Source organism: Asparagus officinalis, chromosome 7, assembly GCF_001876935.1.
Source record: "Asparagus officinalis chromosome 7, Aspof.V1, whole genome shotgun sequence".
Taxonomy (NCBI): Eukaryota; Viridiplantae; Streptophyta; class Magnoliopsida; order Asparagales; family Asparagaceae; genus Asparagus; species Asparagus officinalis.
In genome coordinates, this window is record NC_033800.1 from 136,574,359 (window position 1) to 136,595,165 (window position 20,807).

At 36.3% G+C, this 20,807-nt stretch overlaps 1 protein-coding gene across 6 annotated transcripts in view; it reads right to left on the reverse strand.

Annotated features, from left to right (window-relative positions):
- LOC109848774 (protein MON2 homolog) overlaps nucleotides 1-18,283 on the reverse strand; it is a 53,775-nt gene extending 35,492 nt beyond the window's left edge. For 2 of the 6 annotated variants that reach the window (XM_020418440.1, XM_020418438.1), the window contains exons 1-7: nucleotides 18,045-18,283; nucleotides 16,253-16,438; nucleotides 5,037-5,126; nucleotides 3,512-3,585; nucleotides 3,274-3,429; nucleotides 3,022-3,139; nucleotides 2,746-2,801 (exon numbers count right to left, since the gene is read on the reverse strand). In XM_020418440.1, coding sequence (XP_020274029.1) covers nucleotides 2,746-2,801; nucleotides 3,022-3,139; nucleotides 3,274-3,429; nucleotides 3,512-3,585; nucleotides 5,037-5,126; nucleotides 16,253-16,438; nucleotides 18,045-18,149 — 785 coding nt within the window. In that variant the 5' untranslated portion in view covers nucleotides 18,150-18,283. Of the gene's footprint in view, nucleotides 1-2,745; nucleotides 2,802-3,021; nucleotides 3,167-3,273; nucleotides 3,430-3,511; nucleotides 3,586-5,036; nucleotides 5,127-16,252; nucleotides 16,439-18,044 lie in introns of all 6 variants that reach the window. The other 4 variants (XM_020418439.1, XM_020418436.1, XM_020418437.1 and 1 more) reach the window with 3 other exon arrangements.

Here is a 20,807-nt window from a genome sequence, read left to right on the forward strand (position 1 = left end):
TGATGTACTTTTTTCTATAGTGTTTCTGCTATTTTAGGGGTTTAGCGTAGCCTCGGGTGTTCCCCAACACGGATATCCGCAATTCAATTAACATAAAAATTGAGATCCATTTATATATCCAAACCCATAACCGCTAACCAACCCAAAACCCAAATATCTAGATAAAAAACCCTAGCTTTACCGACTCCATTCCTCAATTTCTAACTTCTCAACCTCTGCTATCACTCCCTCCCTCAACATCTGTTGTCATTCCCCACTCCGACACCCGCTCCACCGAGATGTCGATTTTCACCCTCCATCTCCGGCACCCACCTCCTCCTCTTTGCTGTCACTCCTCCCCTCTCGCTCGACCTTCCCTCTCGCTCCCACCTTCCCCTCCCCCGCCTCCTCTTCGCCCGACAAGACCCCCCCATCTTGCTCGACCTCCGCTGACTTCCTCCTTCAGATCTGCCATCAGACCCCTCGTCGCTCGACCTCCGCCACCGTCTTCTCCCTCCTCCTTTGCCCCTCTCCGACGCACTCCTCCACAAGCAGGACTAGCACGCCTAGTCCGCCACCGCCCATCCTCGCTGATCCATCATCCTTGTTGTTCCATAAGGTTGAATCGAAATTCTAGTTTTACATACATTTGCTTTGTCAAGTTGTGATTATAAGTATCATATTCTAGTTAAATTTTGGCTTGATGTGTTAGATTGAAACTCTATAGAACTAATTATGTAGCTTTATTTGTTTGTGTTTGGTGTTTGTTTGAAGTAATTCTGTTTATATGTGAATTAAGTTGTTTTGAAATGATGATATTACATATCTAGATTGCTCTTTTGATGCTTTGCTTTGTTGGTTATATCAACTGCTTAGATACTTTATAGCATTTCTAGGTACAATTGATGATATTATATATTTGTGATTATTTTATTATATTTTTATCATTTGATGTTAATATCTGCTCAACTCATTTGTACAAAAACCGAATCATATCCGTTTGTCAAATATCTGTTTCATATCAGTGATCGTATCTGATTCGATTCTCTAATATCCAAACTGTATCCGTTTTCGATGATTGCAGATATGGTTAAGGTTTTTTTCTTACCGAAGATAATTCGTATCTGTATCCGTATCCGTTTATAAAAAGCGGATGTGGATATGGTAAGTGCCATATCCGAACCGTATCCGCTCTGTTAACACCCCTATCACCCAGCCATATACCAATGCAACCTTGTTTCATGATAGGTGCTCTATCCCTTATTCATTCTTAAGTTCATGTTAAAGAAAAATGCAGGCAAAGGGACTGCATCTGAAAAATAAGTTTATCTAAAAACTGTCTCACCAACACCAAGTAAAGTTACTTGAATCAAAGAGAAGGCATATTTTATATGATTCTTTGACAAATCATTACTAAACATGTTCTGCTTTTTATGATTGGCAGTAGCTACCATCCTATTGATCTACCAACTTTCATGTGGAAGCAATTATTAATTTCAGCAGTAAATTTTTATGAACGTACAAGGCAACTAGCTGATAGAATGTTTAGTTTTGTCCACATTAGATAAACTAAAACTGTTTTATTATTGTTTTAGAGACAACTGCCCGAATGAGTCAGAAAAATATTAGATGAAAAATCTTCATGACTCAATTTGGTTTTATTGCATAAGACTTTCACCATGGTATTCTTACCACAATCAACATTTGGAAGAAAAAAAACTGTATATCTAACAAATGTTAATTAGGACACAGTTTTTATCTGGGGAAACAATGGAAAAAAATTCGCAAAGTCAATTCCACATCAATCATGCAGGAATCATTGAATATCAATATTAACAAAATGCACTAAATGAATAAATGGGCATATCGCAAAACATCAAAATGTAAACTACCCTATTTATTTCGTTGACCTCAATCATTTCAAAGGAGCTGTCATAAAGGATAAGTAAATATCACCACAAAAGATAGCAGAGGATCTCATTTATTATCAAGTATTTTGGAATCATCTGATGCTTAAGAACATAACATGCATTTTGAAAATACCATTTATAATATACAAATGTGAAGTATAACAGACGATCTTTTTCATTGAGAAAAAGCATATGAAAAAACTAGAGAGTTTCCCTTTATAAGTTTCCATGTAAGGGAAGAAATCTCATATGTTTCATTCATTAAAAAGAAACAACAGAAAAAAAACCAAAAAATGATGTGGAAATTAAACTTGGATAGACTGAAAATACGCATGTTTTTCCAATGACCAAGTATTAAAAGTGAAAAACATGCTATGAGGATTTGGAGGCAATTTGCAAGAAATTAAATAAAAAAAAGTATACAAACGATGTCATTGTTGAGAATGTTACACAAAAATCCGCTGACATGAATTACTGTTCAATGCTAACAATGTTAAGTTTGATGTGTGGCAACGTTCTAATTTATAGGATGAGGAAAGATGCAAATGGCATAGGAGCTCACCTATCAGAAAGGTGATGTCAGCAAGATTTATGGTTTTTTGCTTAATTCACAACATAGCATGAAATAAGCAATATGAAGAACAGGACAATAGATGATTTTTATTTTATTTTATTTTATTTTTATTTTTTTAGCTTCATGACAAGACGTACGGAACAACTCTCATTGAGCAAGATAATTGAAAAGATATCAAAAATTGTTAAAGATCAACACACTAATGAAGAACGGAAGTTTTATGATAGTTGATGTAGTAGAGAAGAAATAACATACCATACAAAAGAAAGGCAGAATACTTACTCTAGTATATCAAGGGCAAATGTTCGCTGAAGTGAATGAATATGCAACCAGGTTGCCTGGGAAGAAAATAACAACTGATGTTAGTATACAGAACATGTCTGACAAGTTAACATTTAAAAATAGCTGTTGCATTATACTGCACATTTGTCAACTCAAGCAGAATGTGACTATTGTTTGACAAGTAACATTAAAACCACCATACTTATACAGCAGATATAGAGATATATGTATGAAATTGTTTACTAAATCAAATGTTAGATTTCATTCAACACATACAGATCCACCTGCCGCAAGTGCTGTCAAGTCTTCAAGCAGAAGAAGCCCAAGTTTTCCTGCTCTGCTAAGACCTTCGCGTAGCATTGGCTCTCTAGAGACAGCATCAGTCACCAGTGACCTGTCAACAACCTCGTCGTGTCTGTCTCTTAAAGTAAAGATGGAGGCATGAAATCAAAGTTTTACAGATAGATGCACATTGCAATACATGCAATCATTTAAAGATACATAATATCCAGACAGGAAATTACGTACATCGAGTGACTGATACTACGGCTAACATCATCACTGACAGAGCTAGTTCGAGAAACTAGACTTCCTGAAGCAACTTTGCTGCAGGGAAGTGATTCCACAAGAACAACTTTATCAAATACCAAGGCAACTGCTTGTCGGAAGGTAGCTGCAGCAGTGCTAGACCACAACATAAGGGAATTAGAAGTTACCCGATTACTGATCAATGTAATAAAATATGAGGGGTTCAAATTCAACTAACTTGTGCACGCTATCAGAGGATCGACCACTTTCGAGCAGACGCAAAGATATACCAAGAGCTTGAGCCATATCCTTCTGGCAGAGAGTAAGAAAATTTATCATATAGAAAGAAAAAAAGGAAAAAAAAAAGACATTCGGTTAGTTATGTATGACATCATAGAATTCGGTCTGTTATTTATGACATCATAGCGCTAGAGCTCAACTAACACGTTGGCCAACATGTTGGACATGTCAACTGATAATTATAGCATTAGGTATAATAAAAAACCTTTAGGTGATGCCTTTGGCTTCTGCCTGCATTAGTCGCTGTCATTGCCTGTTACTGCCAGAAGTTAACAGGCTACTTGAAAGAAAGGAGATTGATGTGTGGGTTTTTGTCTATGGCTTTGTTTTTATTTTTATTTTTATTTTTCTATTTTTCTTATTAGGATAGGGAAAGGGAAGAGGATAGGACTAGATTTGGCAGTGGTTATCAGGCCTTTTGAGAAAAAACTAAAGCCTGCTCAACCTGATAAGAACTATAGGTAGCTAAATTTTTTGAATTTTGGCATTTTGGCCGAAATATCAGATTTGAGCTGATTTATCTCGAAAAATACCCTAAAAATGGCATTTGGTAAGTTATTAAGGATAACATAGTGATCGGGACTAACACAATGCTGATTACAACATTGGGTATAATACAAACCCTTCAGTGTGATGGACAATTAAATTGTTGGGCTCATGTCAGCTTGCCTAACACATCTCCGTAGATAAACAAGGAACACAAAATTGCTTAGATTACAACTTTATTCCTAATTTTTAATAAAAAAATTTCAATAAATTACTGTTATATTATTACATGGACCCAAGCCAATGCTCACAATTATATTTGTACCTCATATACTACAGAACTCAAGATAGAAACTTTTATGTTCTACACAATTAATGGAGAATATATATTCTCATTTTTCCAGATAGTCTTCTTTCGATCTCTCCCTATGTTTAGTTTGCTTGAACAAACGCATTGCATGTGCAGCATATAGTGAAAGGAATTTCAAGTTGCAACTTGATTTATGTTAAGATGAAAATGGCAAAGAGTCTTATGGTGTGTTTGGCAACTTCAAAATAGAATTACGCTAGACTAGTAACTAAGTCGAAGTTGAATCATATAAGGGTTGGTCCACAAAAGAACTAGTTTAGGGGCTAGATTTGGAACTAGAAAAAACTAGTTCAATTTGGGCCCAACTTTTGCCAAACTAAAAACAAGGAATTGCCAAGGTTGTACCATCTAAAACAAGTTTTGTGAAGTTGCCAAACACACCCTTACAGCCTTAGATAGCTCATCCGCGTCTACATTGCACATATACACCCATTTGTAACACCCTGCCTACATAATCAGCATCATATGAAATTATAAATAATACAAATGTAAACAAACCAACATTTAACTGTTAATTAACATCCCTTGGACAAAAAAGAATCATAGTAGTTTTTTTTAATCTACAGTTAAGTTAATGATGAACATATAAAAAGGACATCATTTTTACCTCATTTTCAGGATGCAAACCTGACTGGAATATGATCAATATAGTTTGTAGGGTCTTCAGTTGCACAGTGTCATCTGCCATTTCTGCATGCTAAACACAAGAAGATGGAAAGCCAGGGTAGCTATGAGTACTTATTATGAGAATACAATTCAAATGTTTCGAGGCTGAACGGATTAACTATGAATTCTCAGAGGAAAAGAAAGATAGGAAAAGATAAAGACAAAGAAACAGCACCAGCAAGAGCTATAAATCACCAAATTCAACCACAGATAAAAAGGTAAACATCATGAAATAAACAGCTACGGTAAGCTATCAAGTTTGTCATCCAATAGTTTACCTGACTAGATTTCAAAATGAAAGAGAAATATTATAGACGAAGTAAGGAGGTAAATTATTGCAAATGTCACAATTGCAAGTTACTGTCAATGTAATAGTTGTATAAGTATATAGCCATAAGACACATAACATGGGGTGGTTATAATACTTTGGCCAGATTATACTGCAGAATTCAAGTGAAAAGCCCATTTCAGGAAGGCATCAATTTAATCCAATTTCAATTAAACTTCCATTATAGAAATATACTTTATCTTCATACTTTGAATGAAATCCTTTAATAAAATTAGCTATCCCAATCAGATTTTGGTTCCTTAGATGAGAAACAGAACCCTGATATGGGGAATAAAGAAGGCTTTGTGGACTAAAAGAACCAAAAGAAATTCCACTCTCATAGACTCAATTAACGATATATAAAATCTTCTACACACGTCTTGTTACCTTGTTTCCATGATCCCACCTTGTTACCCTGATGCAACTAGAAAAGGGCGATTACCTTGAGTATTTTACTAACTAGAGGTGTTTTTTTAACTTGTATTTCATTAATTTACGAGGGTCTTCAGCAAAAGGTGCAATGAGATTGGTTCAAATTTTAAGCTAGAAACTTACAATCTATCAAGGAGAAAAAACAGAAATTTGAATCAAGGCTTGGAGTCTGTTTCAAATAAGGATCGTTCTGATTTTTAATGATTAATAAGTTCTCAGCAAGCACGAATTTGTAAGGTTTGATGATATCCAGAAAGGAAGCATCTTATTGTATTATTTGAATTCCAAAATGACGTTCACGAATTTCGGTATTTGACTTGTCAGTTCAAACACTAAACAGAATACCTAAAGGCTAACAATTGTAGAAGAAAGTCATGATGAATGTATAAAGGTCGACTTTCGACTATGTTAGCTTGTTATCTCTTTTCTGTTCTGTATCCTGTTCTTTCTTCTACTTTTCCCCCTCCCTAGCTTCTTGAACTGTGCTCAGGCTAATGTGCAGCACATCTGACAGCATTAAGCCAGTTGCCACACAAACCTTTTCAACCTCTTATTTGTCAAGTATCTACTTTACTGCTTAACAACGCTAAAAATAGCATCTTCTGAAGAATAACAGCTTAGTCAACCTTGAACTGTTTTCTTACCCATTCACTTATTCAACAGATAGAAGATCATATTCTTTTCCTGTAAACTTTTCCCCTTTTTTGTGTGTGTGTTTGGAGGTGAAGGGTTTGGAAGGGTTGGGAGGAGGATAGGGTGCGGGTGGAGAGATTTCAAAATTGGAATCTGAATAGTCAAACTCCAAGCTCTACTTTTAAATCATCCTACCAAGGACCAACCTAATCATGGTGAGTTATTTAAAACTAAACCTTAGTTTTACACAATTTGGTATCAAAGAAATGATCCCGTGTCTTCTCTGCCTATGTTCTCCCAGTTACATCACATCTCATTATACAGTGGTTTAGAAAATTGAATACACTCATATCACCTCATAATGTTTTCTCACAATTCTTTGAACAAACAACAAGCAATTTCACAAAAAAAAGGATGAGATACAAAAAGGTCACAGAGATGAAGAACTGAGAAAAAGAGATGAATGGATAGACAAGAGAAAAATCTAATTGTCCGTCAAATATGTAATGTAATGGAAACGTTTATTGTGACCCATAATTTCAATAATTACGAAACAAGTGCTCCTCTATGCAGTAATCAAAAAGTTAATTCAACATTGTCTCAGAACCATGCCAGTCAGGACAATTTTAGCTATTTCTTTTATGGGTAACCCACTCTGAAAGAAAATCAAGCTTACGTCTGTAAATACTTAAGAAACGCAACAAACACAAGGACCTCCACTGGTTACAGCTCTTGTAACACGCGACAAGACCATCACCTTTGTTACGATTTTAACAGGAATAATTGACCCTCGCTATATTTTCATACTATGTTAATGCTTACAGTTTCTAAAATATCAATCAATGTTGTCCTACTTAAAATTTTGATTCAGTTAAAATTTAATTTTTATGTTGTAGCCTATAAAAGCTTAATTGTAACTTTGAGATTTGTGCGAAGTGTCTCCTCTTATACCTTATACCTCTTTTTGCTTTCTACTCTTATTCCCTAGATACCCCGATATGGCCAGTAGGGGGGCGTACCCGTGTCCGACACGTTTCAGGTACGGATCCACACCCAAACGGCGTGGACACGGAAAATTTTCCCTAGCCATGAGTTTTCCTTTTTTTCAAGAAAATTGGCCATGGATTTCTAAGGTTTGAGGCTGAGCAAAGAGATGAAGAAGATGCTCTCTGTTCTCTCTCTCCCCATCTTTTCTTAATTTTTTATTGCTTTAGTGGAACATGACACCATGCATCACATGGCGGTAACTCTCTCTATCTCTCTCTCGCTTCTCTCTCTGACATCTCACCACCTTTTCTTAATTTTTAAAATTTGTTTAAGTGGAAGATGGCATCATGTGCCACATGGATAAAGTGGGGTTATTTAACCATGATACCTCATTAAATTGTTATTTTTTGGTAAAAATAGCAGCAGCAATGGGTACCCTCAAAAAAGTTTGATTTGTTTTCTTTTTTTCCCTCTTAAAGGACATAATTCAAAGGGGCTTGTTTCATTTGGGAGATTGAGAATGAGTTTGAATACAATGAAAGAACCTAAAAATAAAATAAAAGGTTGAGACATGAAAGATAATTGTTATATATATAGCTGATATTCCCTTGAAAGCCATTGATCTGCATGAATATCTGCATGAAAATGTAGTAGGTATGTAATTTAATATTGATCTAAAGTGAATTATTTTATATATATATACAGATGTGTCCCCATACCCTATTTTTTACAAATTTGTCGTGTCCCGTATCCGTACTCGTACCTATACCCGTGTCTATGCAACATAGCTTATTCCTTTTTATTACGATATACCACAAGGAAAAAAATTAGACCTACACCACCACTTCTTTATTGTTAGCTCACTATTCCGCTGCCGCTCAGGACAAAAATATCTTTAGCTCTGAACTACAGAGCTACATCTCCAACTTTATAGTTCAAGCCGTCAAGGCATGAACAAATGTTCCAAAAGAAAACTCTGTATTTTCTACAGTAAAAAAAACTATTAACAACTTAATAAGTCTTGAATATATATATAAATATATACATAGAGAGAGAGAGATGAGAATACTTGATACCAAGCACAAATTTGGTGCTTGGTAGTGACGTGTATGTTTCTCATCCACACATTCATAGATGTCCATTTAAAATGGTCCCTCTTGGTTCATACCCCTTAAATAAATGGATGAGAAGTGGCCATGTCACTACTAAGCATACTCATATTCCTCATATGTATGCTTGTATGTATGTATGTATATATATATATATACATATGTATGTATATGTGTGTGTGTATATATAGAGGAAGAGAGGGGGGAATATGAGTATCCTTGATAGTGAGGTGACCATCTCTCATCCACTCATTCAATAAGTGAGTAATCAAGTGGGAACCATTTTCGAGTGGACCACTTTAAATGTGTGGATGAGAAGTAGTAACATCACTATCAAGCACATATTTTATGCTTGGTACCAAGCATACTCATTTCATGCTTCGTATCAAATGCTAGAACAAATCTCAATGCAAAATTAATGGATAAAAAAAGTTAGTACACAAATGGCTTCTATCCACTTAAGTTTATATCAAGAGCTCTTATTCGCTTAAGTTTATATCAAAGATCTTGTAAACTTAAGTGGATAGGAACCCTTCGTGCACTAACTTTTGTATCCATTGATTTTGCATTGAAATTTGTGCTAGCATTTGATACACATCAAGGCACAAATCTTAAAGATAGTCTTGATGCGTAATATGAATCTCAATGCATAATGAATTGATAAAAAAAGTTGGTAGACAAATGCTCCTATCCACTTAAGTTTATTCTAGCTTTACACACACTCTCTCTCTATCTATATACCTACACACCAACACATATCTATATATATGAGCAAATGAGAGGTGAGCTGACAGTGCAGGAAATTACTTGCGTTGTCACCACGTGACAATCTTATATTCATTGAATATTATAGTGGGGTTTTAAAAGATATTTAAAGATTGTTAAATATGGTACTTCGATTATTAAAAGAAATAGACTTATGTGCAAAAGTCCTACATATTATCTTCCCCAGTTCACTCCCAGTTTCCTGCCTCTCGATGCACCAAAAATCTCAAATTTTGTAGTCAAGATCCTCTGAAAAAATGGCAACACCCTTTGCCTTGCTAAGGAGCTGATTTAGAAAATTTGAACTCATCAGTGGGTTTGATTCATTCGTGGGATTGATCGCCAAGAGAGATGAAGTTCTTAAATCTATCAAATATTGTATTTTTTGTGAGATGCAAAAGAGTTAGAGAATATTATGCAAACTAATTGTTGATTTTGTCTTTGGGTCTGTTAAAGGAGTGTATTTTTGGGTTTGTTGAATTTTCTCCATCCCGATTTCTTTCTAGAAACCCAGAACCCCTAAGAAGAAAAATCCAACGAACAATGGGTTCTCCAACTAGACCTTCTCGTTACTAGCAAACCGATCTAGCTCAAAAAAAAAGAGGAGTGGCATTCTCAGGTTCAAAATGAAAAACTCGCGTTGTCGGACTGGGTTAAATAAGCAATTTGAGGTGAGAATGGCGGAGGAGAAAGAAGGAATGCTGGATTTGTGGAAACATTTACACATTTCCCCTCCTTTTCTTTGCTTTTAACATATAAATTGTAATTGTTCCTAACTATTTCCTTTAAAGATCCAAAATAATTTTGGTAAATCGCAAACTGCCATATGGCGACAGCACAGGAAATCTCTTCTGGTGTCAGCTCATCTCCTGTTTTCACACACACATCCTTTCCATAGTCATATTACCCTTCACCTTTCTGGATATTACATTGTGATCCTATTTTAACTACTAAGAAATATCCTAATTAATAGAATTTTCAAAATCCTAATCTTTGATATTCGTGTTTGTCTATGACACACATTAAAATGAATCTTAAAGAAAATGTAACAGATAAAAAAGTTGGTAGGTGAATCTTTGTCGACTTAAGTTTATTCTAGCTTTGTGATAGATATATATACACATACATACATACATACATATGTGTGCGCGCGCGCGTGCATGTGTGTGTATATATGTATATGTATATATATATATATATATATATAGGTGCCACCTTGGATTCAATCTAAGTGGCACCTTCAAAACTACGTTATATACAATCAATTTACTTGATCCACTCTTTTCATTTCGATCTATATATTTTGAAGGGTATACAAACAAAAAATTAGACATATTGGGTTATATTTACTCATGCATCAAACAATTAAAAAAAGTAACCATTTTATGACAATACAACTAAAGAGACAATAAAAATATGTGTTAGAAGTATGGAAACATCATGATTTTTGTTTCATAGATGTTTTGATATATTAGATCATGATGAATGGACTGGGTCATTCATTAGAATAGCTTAATCTATGCATTAAGAGGTGCGACCTTAGATTAGATCTAAGGTGGCCACCTTTTAGGAACCTTTATATATATATATATATAAATTATATAATATAATATATATAGAGAGAGAAGCAGATGAGAGAGAGACGAAATATGAGAACTTGGACCATAGAGTTTCTCCATTGAACTTGGTAGTGAGCGTGGCCAAAACCCTCTACATCATCCTCGAGATGGACCTCTTTTTAAAAGTAGGTGAATTAGTGATTGAGGCTCTTTCTCGCAGGCATGATGTAGGGGCAGATTTGCCACCTCACTACAAGTTCAATTGGAGAAACTTGGTACCAAGGTTATCCATATTTCTCATATATGTATATATATGTATGTATGTATATACATATATATACATATATATATATATATATATATAATATATATATATATATGTGTGTGTGTGTGTGAGAAAAATAGAGAAACTTGGTACAAGTTGCTCCAAGCAACTGGTAGTGATGTGGCCTAATCTTGTCCCTATATCTACATTGGAGTTGGTGAAGGGTGGTTGAGGTTTTATCTTCGAGGGTGTGATGTAGGGACAATATTATGCCACATCACTACCAAGTTGCTTGGAGCAACTTGGTACCAAGTTGCTGTCAGCAACTTGCGTACCAAGTTGCTCCATTTCTCTCTCTCTCTCTCTCTCTTCTCTCTCTCTCTATCATATATATATATATATATATATATATATATATATATATAATATATATATATATATATATATATATTACACAACACACACACATATTATATACATATATACATATAGATATCTATATACATATATATATATATATATTATACATATATATATATATATATATATATATATATATATATATATATATATAGATATGTACATACATATAGATATGTAAATATCTATGTATATATATATATATATATATATATATATATGTGGGTTGTGTGTATGTATGTATGTAATTATATATATATATCATATATATATATATATATATATATATATATATATATATATATATATCTAATATATATATGTATGTATGTATGTATACACATGTACTATATATATATATATATATGTAACATATATACATATATATACATAGAGTCCATTTCGAGTACGCATAAATACGTACGCATTTATGCCCAAAACATGGAGAAGCCGCCTGCGTTGTAGTCAACTGGGCTTATTGAAAAAAAAACCCATGTGCTAGCGCTTCTCCAAAAAGAAATTCCCATCTGCTAACTTCCCCAAACCCAAAGTCTCTCCACGATTCTCCCCTCCCCACACCCCAACCCCAACTCCTCCATCCTCCCCTCCACATCTGCATCATCCCCCCAAAACTCTCCCCAAAAAGAAATTCCCATCCTGTAACTCTCAATTCGACGGCCAGCCCAAAGTCTCTCCACGATCCTCCCCTCCGCCAAGCCCAACCCCAACTCCTCCCATCCTCCCTTCCCATCTGAATCTCCCCAAGCCGAATCAATCCCCCCTTCCTGGCAATCCCTTCACGTGTCGCTCGTCGCATGATCCCAGTCGCGCCCCCTCTCCGGCCATCAAGCAGATCCGGTCCCAAACAGCTTCGCGAGTTTCTCCATCTCCCCTCCACCACCGTCACCCCTGTCCACCTCATCTCCGCCTCGCCGCTCAACCACGACAGCCGCCAGCCCTCACCCCCCGAGCTTCGCCGTTGCCCACCTCTAGCACCTCGAGCTTCGCCCAGCCCAACATCCGACCGCCGAGCTCCTCCGTCGAGCTCCGACGACATCACTCCGAGCTCCGCTCACCTTCACCACCGATCTGCAGCGCCTCCTCAGTGAGATCTCGCCACCAACGGCCCCGGAGATATTCAGGTTAGACAATTTGGCTTTTGTGTACTCTTTCAATTGGTGTTCATTTTTCATTATTTTTCATTATTTTTCATTATTTTTCATTAATGTCTAATCCCAGGAGTCTTAATCCTAATCCTAGTAATAAGGTGAAGTAAACGCTGCCTTAAGCATTTATTGTTTTGTTTTGTTTGATTCTCTGTTCTTTCTTTCCGGTTCTTGTTACCTTAAGCAATTGATAACAAGGCTGATTATAATACAGCAAGAAAGTTTATGATAATTGGATAATACGCAAAAGTGATCAAATTAGTTATTAGAACAAACAGGTATGGTGGTGTGCTTATTGTAGAATCACGTCAAAGAAAATAAGAAGAGCGCTTACTAGTGTTTTATCTAGTGAAACCATTTCATACTCAGTTACACCTATAGGAAATCTCAAAGCTTCTATCAGCAAACTCTCCTTTTCGAAAGCTGTAGAATGAAGACAATCACCAGATTAAGATCTGTTCCTAATTTACCATGGCAGACACAACCTCAAGAGATGGAAAAAAAAAACCTCGTGAAACTACCGCATCTATGACAACATTGTTATTAGCATTTTATATCCACCTCAGTTGAATTCAATGAAGAAAAATCTTTTTGATGGTGCTATAAAAGAAGTGAGTTATGTTAAAATCATATTTGCATTATGTAAATGAAGCAACTCATAGAAAATCTTTGGCCATATTGATATTAAGCATCAAATTCATACTAGATGTCTTCCACTCTTGTCTTAGAAATTCCTAAAGGTAAAAAGCTTACCTGTATATTGTAAGTTCTGCCAGTTTAGTGGCAAAAGGTAAAAAGCTTACCTGTATATTGTAAGTTTCTGCCAGTTTAGTGGCAAAAACAATGTCACACTTGCGCAAGAAGTAGTCAACAAGGATTCGCTTCAACTTCATATCATTCCACTCCTTCAGATTACCTACACTTGCAGTTCCTAGGTGGTCTAATCTAGTTCGACATCTTTGTAGCTTTAAAATCCTCTTTTTAATCACAGTTGCGAGTATCAAATTCTTGCATGTTTAATCTGGATTTATTGAGTTTGATTTGTGTCATCTCTGCGCAGATGGGTCAAAAGTTGAGGATGTGAAGAAGCATGTCAATCCATTTTCCTTCCTCTTGCGTTTCATTTTGGGTACCAACGCCGCAACCTACTATGTCCTGGTGCCCATTTACATGTGGATTAAGGATCAGATATTCCCCAAGGGTATGCCAATATGAAGAGAGCACAGGCAAAGCAAAGAGAGATGACATTTATGTATTCATTCAGAACTAGTAGCTGCTCCTTTGTCTAGACTTTTGTATGAAAATCTATTATGATTCAACTGATGGACAAATTGTTAAATGTTACCAAGTGAATGCATCCGCTCGCTTATGGTGTTCTTTTGAAGTATTTATATGTATTGAGTGGATTTTTTTAGATATTTGGTGACTAAAGTACAAAAAAATCTGACAAAAATTATAATCTGATTCCTGTATTTGCAACCTCTGCTGCTTCCTGCATTTGCAATCCAAGGTCAGCAACAATTTCCAATAAGAATTATAATCTAATAAAATCATGAACTAGAACAAATTATTTTCTAATATGGATTCTTCCTCATGAATCAGTACAAGCTCTGTTAGAATCACCATGAGATCTCAAAATTAAACAAAGTTGGTACGTAGAGGGGAAAGAATGATTGGTTAATGAGTAGTACAAGAAAATTTATACACATCAAGAATCAATTAATGCTGATATAAAAGCGAAAAAAAAGATAAAAGCTTGAAGAGTGATGGCGTCGGAGCTCGATGGAGGAGCTCGGCGGTCGGATGTTGGGCTGGGCGAAGCTCGAGGAGCTGGAGGTGGGCAACGACGAAGCTCGGGGGGTGAGGGCTGGCGGCTGTCGTGGTTGAGCGGCGAGGCGGAGATGAGGTGGACAGGGGTGACGGTGGTGGAGGGGAGATGGAGAAACTCGCGAACTGGTTTGCACTGATGATTACATTTGAAACAGTCAACAATCTACAACTCCACAATCCAAATCTGTTCACAAATCTCATGACACTGATGATTACATTTGAAACAATCAACAACAATCATTACAATAGGAAACAAACTTAAATTTTTTTGAAACGTGTACAATCATCTTCATCTATGTTTCTTCTTTTATAACCCAATCAAATCTTACCTGTACCTCTCAATAAAATTGTGTTAAAAAAGAAACTGTCTTCTAAAATTTGGGGTTTATTTAAGGGATCTTAGATACGTACCGGTCTAGTTAAAATATCTCGCTGAAAAAGATTTTTCCAACTATTAAGATATTTTTGGATCAATTAAGGTAATAATAATATTTAATCTCTAATAACAAAATTATTGTATCGCTTCTCTCATTCTCTCTCCTCAACGCACAAAATATATGCTCCTTCTCCTCTCATCTTCTCTCATTCGCTCACCTCCGGTTCCGCTTCGATCGGACTCCAGTCTCTCATTCGTTGATTGATACAAATCGCAGCGGCGGAGTTGTCCGGAGTTCTCAGGCGACGGTGGTGTCGTGGAGGAGTTGGGGGGGCGACAACGAGGGGGAGATGAGTCCGTCGGAGTTGCGGTCGAAGATTGGGATGTCGCGGCCAGCGGTGATGGGGTCGCGGTCGGCGGTGACGGGGATGGATTTGGGGGAAGTCGGTGATGGGGATTTGATTTTGGGGATTTTATTTTGGGGATAACGAGAGTGGTCACGAGAGGGATTTAAGAGAGATGCTTTCGGTGACATTTTGCAAAAAAGCCCCCTCTTTCAATCCCAAGTACGGTCACGAGTTCGAAGTCAATTAGCGGAGTTTTTTTGCGAAAAAACCCAAAATCGCCCAAAATCGTTCCAATGCGTACGAATTGATTCGCATGAGAAAGGCGCTGTATATATATATATATATATATATATATATATATATATATATATATATATATATATAATGTTATATATATTACATATATTTTATATATATTATATATATAGAGAGATTAATGGGTATCCTTGTCATAGGAGGGGATTTCCTCCTATGACGCCTCTAAAATCACATGATTGAGCGACATTGTGGATGATCCGCTCCGTTGAACTTGATCTACATATTCTAAAATCCCAACACACCAAGTTTGGGGTGAATCCGTCGTCGTTTGACCCTCCATCGAGCCATGTGAAAAGTTCTATTCATTCAAAACCGTTAAAATTGATACGAGTGGATGAAGGGTCAAACGACGACGGGTTCACCCCAAACTTGGTGTGTTGGGGTTTTAGAATATGTAGATCAAGTTCAACGGAACGGATCATCTACAATGTCGCTCAATCATGTGATTTTAAAGGCGTCATAGGAGGAAATCCCCTCCTATGACAAGGACACCCATTAATCTCATATATATATATATATATATATATATATATATGGTATTATATATATATATTATGTGGGCTTGTGTCCAGTAAACCTAAAGAAAGGAAATAAGCAACAAAGAATATGAGTGAAAACTTACATCTTTCAGAGTGAAAAGTATTTCTTTAAGAGCAGATTGAGCAACGGCATCATGTGATATGAGCTTTTGCAGACAAGATAGACCAATAACACTCAGCTTAATTGATTTTACATCACACGCCATTAGGAATATTCGTACGACATCCTCATTATGAGCAATTTCACTGGGAGTCGAAAGAGAGCGAAGCTGCATGTAACAATAAACTTAAATCCCAATTATAACAATAAAGCTCTAACAATGTCAAAACACTTACAAAAACCCAAAAGGGTCACTGAGTTAATGTTTTAAATCACCCCAACGATGGCATGCAAAGTTACCAAAGAAAGGTACTACATTCATCAAGTTTTTTTTTTGAACAACAAAGAAGACTATCTTGCTAAATGAATAGGTAGGCTAGGTAGGCTTGCATTTGAAGATCCAAAAACCAAAATTTGGTCAAATAACAAAAATGACTTGTGGTCCATAAGGATACAGAAGGATATAATAGATATACTAACATCTGTATCTGGAAGGGTAGCCAATTAGGTTCAAGATTGTAAGTGTTCATTAAGGTACAAGGATATCTTTTTTATTTTTTTAATTTGTGGGGGTATGGGGATGAATATGAATATAGGTAAAATATTCTATTCCGATATTTGTGTTGATCAAAAGATTAAAATTGTATCAGTCATAGATTAGTGTATGTAAAACCAGATTTTGTCATCTGGACACCAAATTTTAGGTTTTTAGTGTTGATCAAAAGATTAAAATTGTATCAATCATAGATTAGTGTATGTAAAACCGGATTTTGTTATCTGGACATCAAATTTTAGGTTTTTAGTGGTACTCAGCACATTGATTGACTCTTATTTGAGAAATTTTATTATATTCAAAAGAGCTATTGTATAACTTTAACTCTCATTTGTTTCCCTCATATCTGATTTGTATCAGCATTTGATTTTGGGCAGCTACAAGTTATGGATAGTCCTTGTCAAACAATGCTATTTGAATCCATATCAGACTAACTAGGAAGCCGAAGTTTCAAAACTCAAACAAAGTTCCCCAAGTTTACAAAGATTGTTCAAAACTGTCATCGCCCATCAAAAATCAAATGAAGCATTAGAGCCTAAGTTTCAAGATTCCAATCAAAACTGCCAAAAAGGGCAAGACTTGAAGTCAAAAGAGCTAGACTTCCTGTCTCCATCACAACTAGAAAAGTGTTGAGCTTAAATTTTAAGGTGAAAGCAATTCATATTCCTGCAATCAATGTAATTTTTACCACTATCAAGATCGACTCCACATCAACTGGACCCTAAATTTCTCGATATTCCAAATAAACTCTAGAAACAACTTGCATGAGTTTATTAAGCAATGTTTATGTGTGTGTTGAGGAGAAGGTGTCAATGCAACTAAAATAAGACACTCAGTTGCAACTAAAATTAGCCCAAATTCCGGTTTCAAACAAATAGTCCAAAGAAATTTAATTTAATCACACTGAGCAAAACTTCACTGTAAAGGAGATGAAGAAGTAGATCTTATAGTTCAAGGTCTCAGTTTTCAAATGCAACTGAATAAATGATATTTGCTAAATAACTACATCTAAGCTCCAATCCAACTGAAATAAAGCATTACGGCCTAACATTCAAAAACTCAAGCAATTTTTTCAAAAATCGCCATAATTTGACAAAGAACAACTAAATCCAACCACTAGAACCCAAACTTTCGAGATTTCAATCAAATTTCAATGTTCAACGAAACGGAACAAGTAGAGAAGATCATAACACAGATCTGAGTGCGAGAAATCGACATCGACCTTTAAGATTGCATGCTCCGCGGCGTCCTTCACCGCTGGATATCGTCTTCTCGCTTCAGAGGACAGAGCTCGCAGATCGGACTCCAGCACCGCCATCAACGCCATCGCGGCGATGCTGGGGTTTATGAGATGCTAGAATTGGGAGAATTAGGGTTTGAATCGTGCGAGTGAAAGAGGAGTGGAGGAGGGAAGCATTCCGAGATCGCGAGAAGCGGAGGAGAAAAGGGAGAAACAGCAAAAAAAAAAAGGACAAATTTTCAAAACAGACCCTTTTAGTTTTTATTTGCAAAAAACGACCTATTTCTAAAAAATTTATAAAAACCAACATGTTTTCAGCCTAGCGCTGAAAACAGGTCGGTTTTTGTTAAAATTTTTTCAAAACTTCACGGGAATTCAACTCCCGTGAAGTTTAATGTATTTTTAAACTTCACGGGAGTTGAACTCCCGTGAAGTTTAATTTACTCATAAAACTCCACGGGAGTTCAACTCCCGTGGAGTTATAGGCCGCATTTCCCAGAGAGCGCTCTCTGGGAAATGCGGCCTATAACTCCACGGGAGTTGAACTCCCGTGGAGTTTTATGAGTAACGAATTTTGTGAAGAAATGTGAAAATTAGAGGGGAAATTATCAATAAATGTGAAAATTAGAGGGGAAAGTATCATTAATTTTGTGAAATTTGTGAAGAATTAGTGTGGAAATTATTAATAATTTTGTGGAATTAGTGTGGAAATTATCTATAATTTTGTGAAATTAGAGGGGAAATTATCAATAAATGCGAAAAATAGTGTTAATATATATGTATGACATATATTAGATTTTAGAATTTAATTGTGAATTATTTACGAAGGACAAATTTTCGCATTTAGAATTTAATTGTGGATTATTTACGAATTTTGTGAAGAAAAATTAAATAATTTTGTGCATTTAGTTAATTGTGGATTATTTACGAATTTTGTGAAGAAAAATTAAATAATTTTGTGCATTTAGAGGTGAAATTGTGAATTAATGTGGAAATTAGGGTTACTACCAAAATGTAAAAATTAGTAACAATCAATATTTATTTTGCTTTTCGTGTAATATTGATCTTGAATTTTTCACTCTTCAGAGGTAACGATGAACGATTGAATCGTAATTCTCTGTTCTTATGATGGGAAGATTAATTACCTCGAAAATAATATGCCCGTTTATGAAGGAGGCACGACGAGACCGTTGTTCATAACAAAATCGTGTACTTTCGATGAGTTGGTTAATGAATTACACAAACTTACATTAACTAACTCACGTGAGTATCACCTCAGTGTGGTTTGCAATTATCCTGTTGTGGAGAACAGAACAAGTGGCATTCAAATATCAAGTGACTACGATATGGGTCTCATTCATGTCTTACACGACGAGAAGCGTTCGGTCGAATTGTTCATTGAAAAACATCAGAGAGATTTGGGCAAATCGTTGAACTACGAAGGAATGTATTCCCGCATGTTGGAGGATCCTGAAGTTGATTCTGTAGGCTTTTTATCTCCTCAACAAGATGAATGTTGGACACAATCACAATACATGAGCGGTCCTTCGTTCGTGGGCACTTCGAATGCTTTCGATACTAACACGGGAATTCAAGAAGATAATGCAAGTGTCGAATCCGAGAATGATGAAGAAGAAGAGGGATTACAAATTAATAACATGACATTGATAGATCGTGATGACGGGGAAAACCAACACATCGATGGATGTTATGTTAATAATGAGTATGTCGTCTTAGAGGATACGCCGCCCGATGAACTTCAAGGAGATGAATGGATTGATAACTCCGTGATGGAAAGTGTTCCTATTAGCACTAATAGCGGTGTTGATACACAGGCCGAGGACTTCTCATTCATAAAGGAAGATCTTTACGAGAGTAAGGAGAAATTGATCCATGTTATTCGCACGTATTCCATTACAAAAAAATGTGAAGTTCAGGCCAACCAAAAATAATACTACAAGCTATAATGTGGTTTGTTTCTATCGCAAAGATGACGATGTCGAAGATAATAGTGGACACCATGACGGCAATGTGAGGTGTCCGTGGAAGCTTAATTCACGCTCAGGGTGTAAGAGTAGGCGGGCAATTCAAAATCACGGCATACAATGGACTCCACACTTGTAGCAATCCTCGATTAGAGATGAATAACAAGAATGCGTCCTCTTCTTTTATATATCGATTGATTTTACCGCATCTGAGGGAGGATCTTGATCTAAGGCCGAAAGATATCCGTCTTTTAGTGCATAAAGCCACCAACTTGGATGTATCATATCACAAGTGTTGGAATGCTAGGAGGAAGGCGATGATAAAAATATTCGGGGGTTGGGATAAATCATATGAGATCTTACCTCATTATCTTGAAGCACTCAAAAGAGAAAATCTGGGGACTGTCTACGAAGTATCTTCGGACCCGGTTGATGGCGGAGAAAGGTGGTTCACCGGTGCACGATATGCATTCTCTTGCACCCATCTGCCGAGATAGTCCCGACTTGTGGAGAGCCAGGGTTCCATTAATTTGTTGGGAGATCGTGGAGATGTATGTCCCTGACCGTGTGCTACGACAGTTTACGCTCTCTCAGCATGTGCCAGATCCTGTCGAGCAGATTGATCGTCGGCGGAGACCTACTTCGCATCATACCGACTGGGCCGTAGTCCGTGCGGCGTACATAGACAGGTGAGCTCACAGGTAGGATTTCATCCAGGATACGAGGCCCACAGCTGTAGACTATACCGCGTATATGGGTT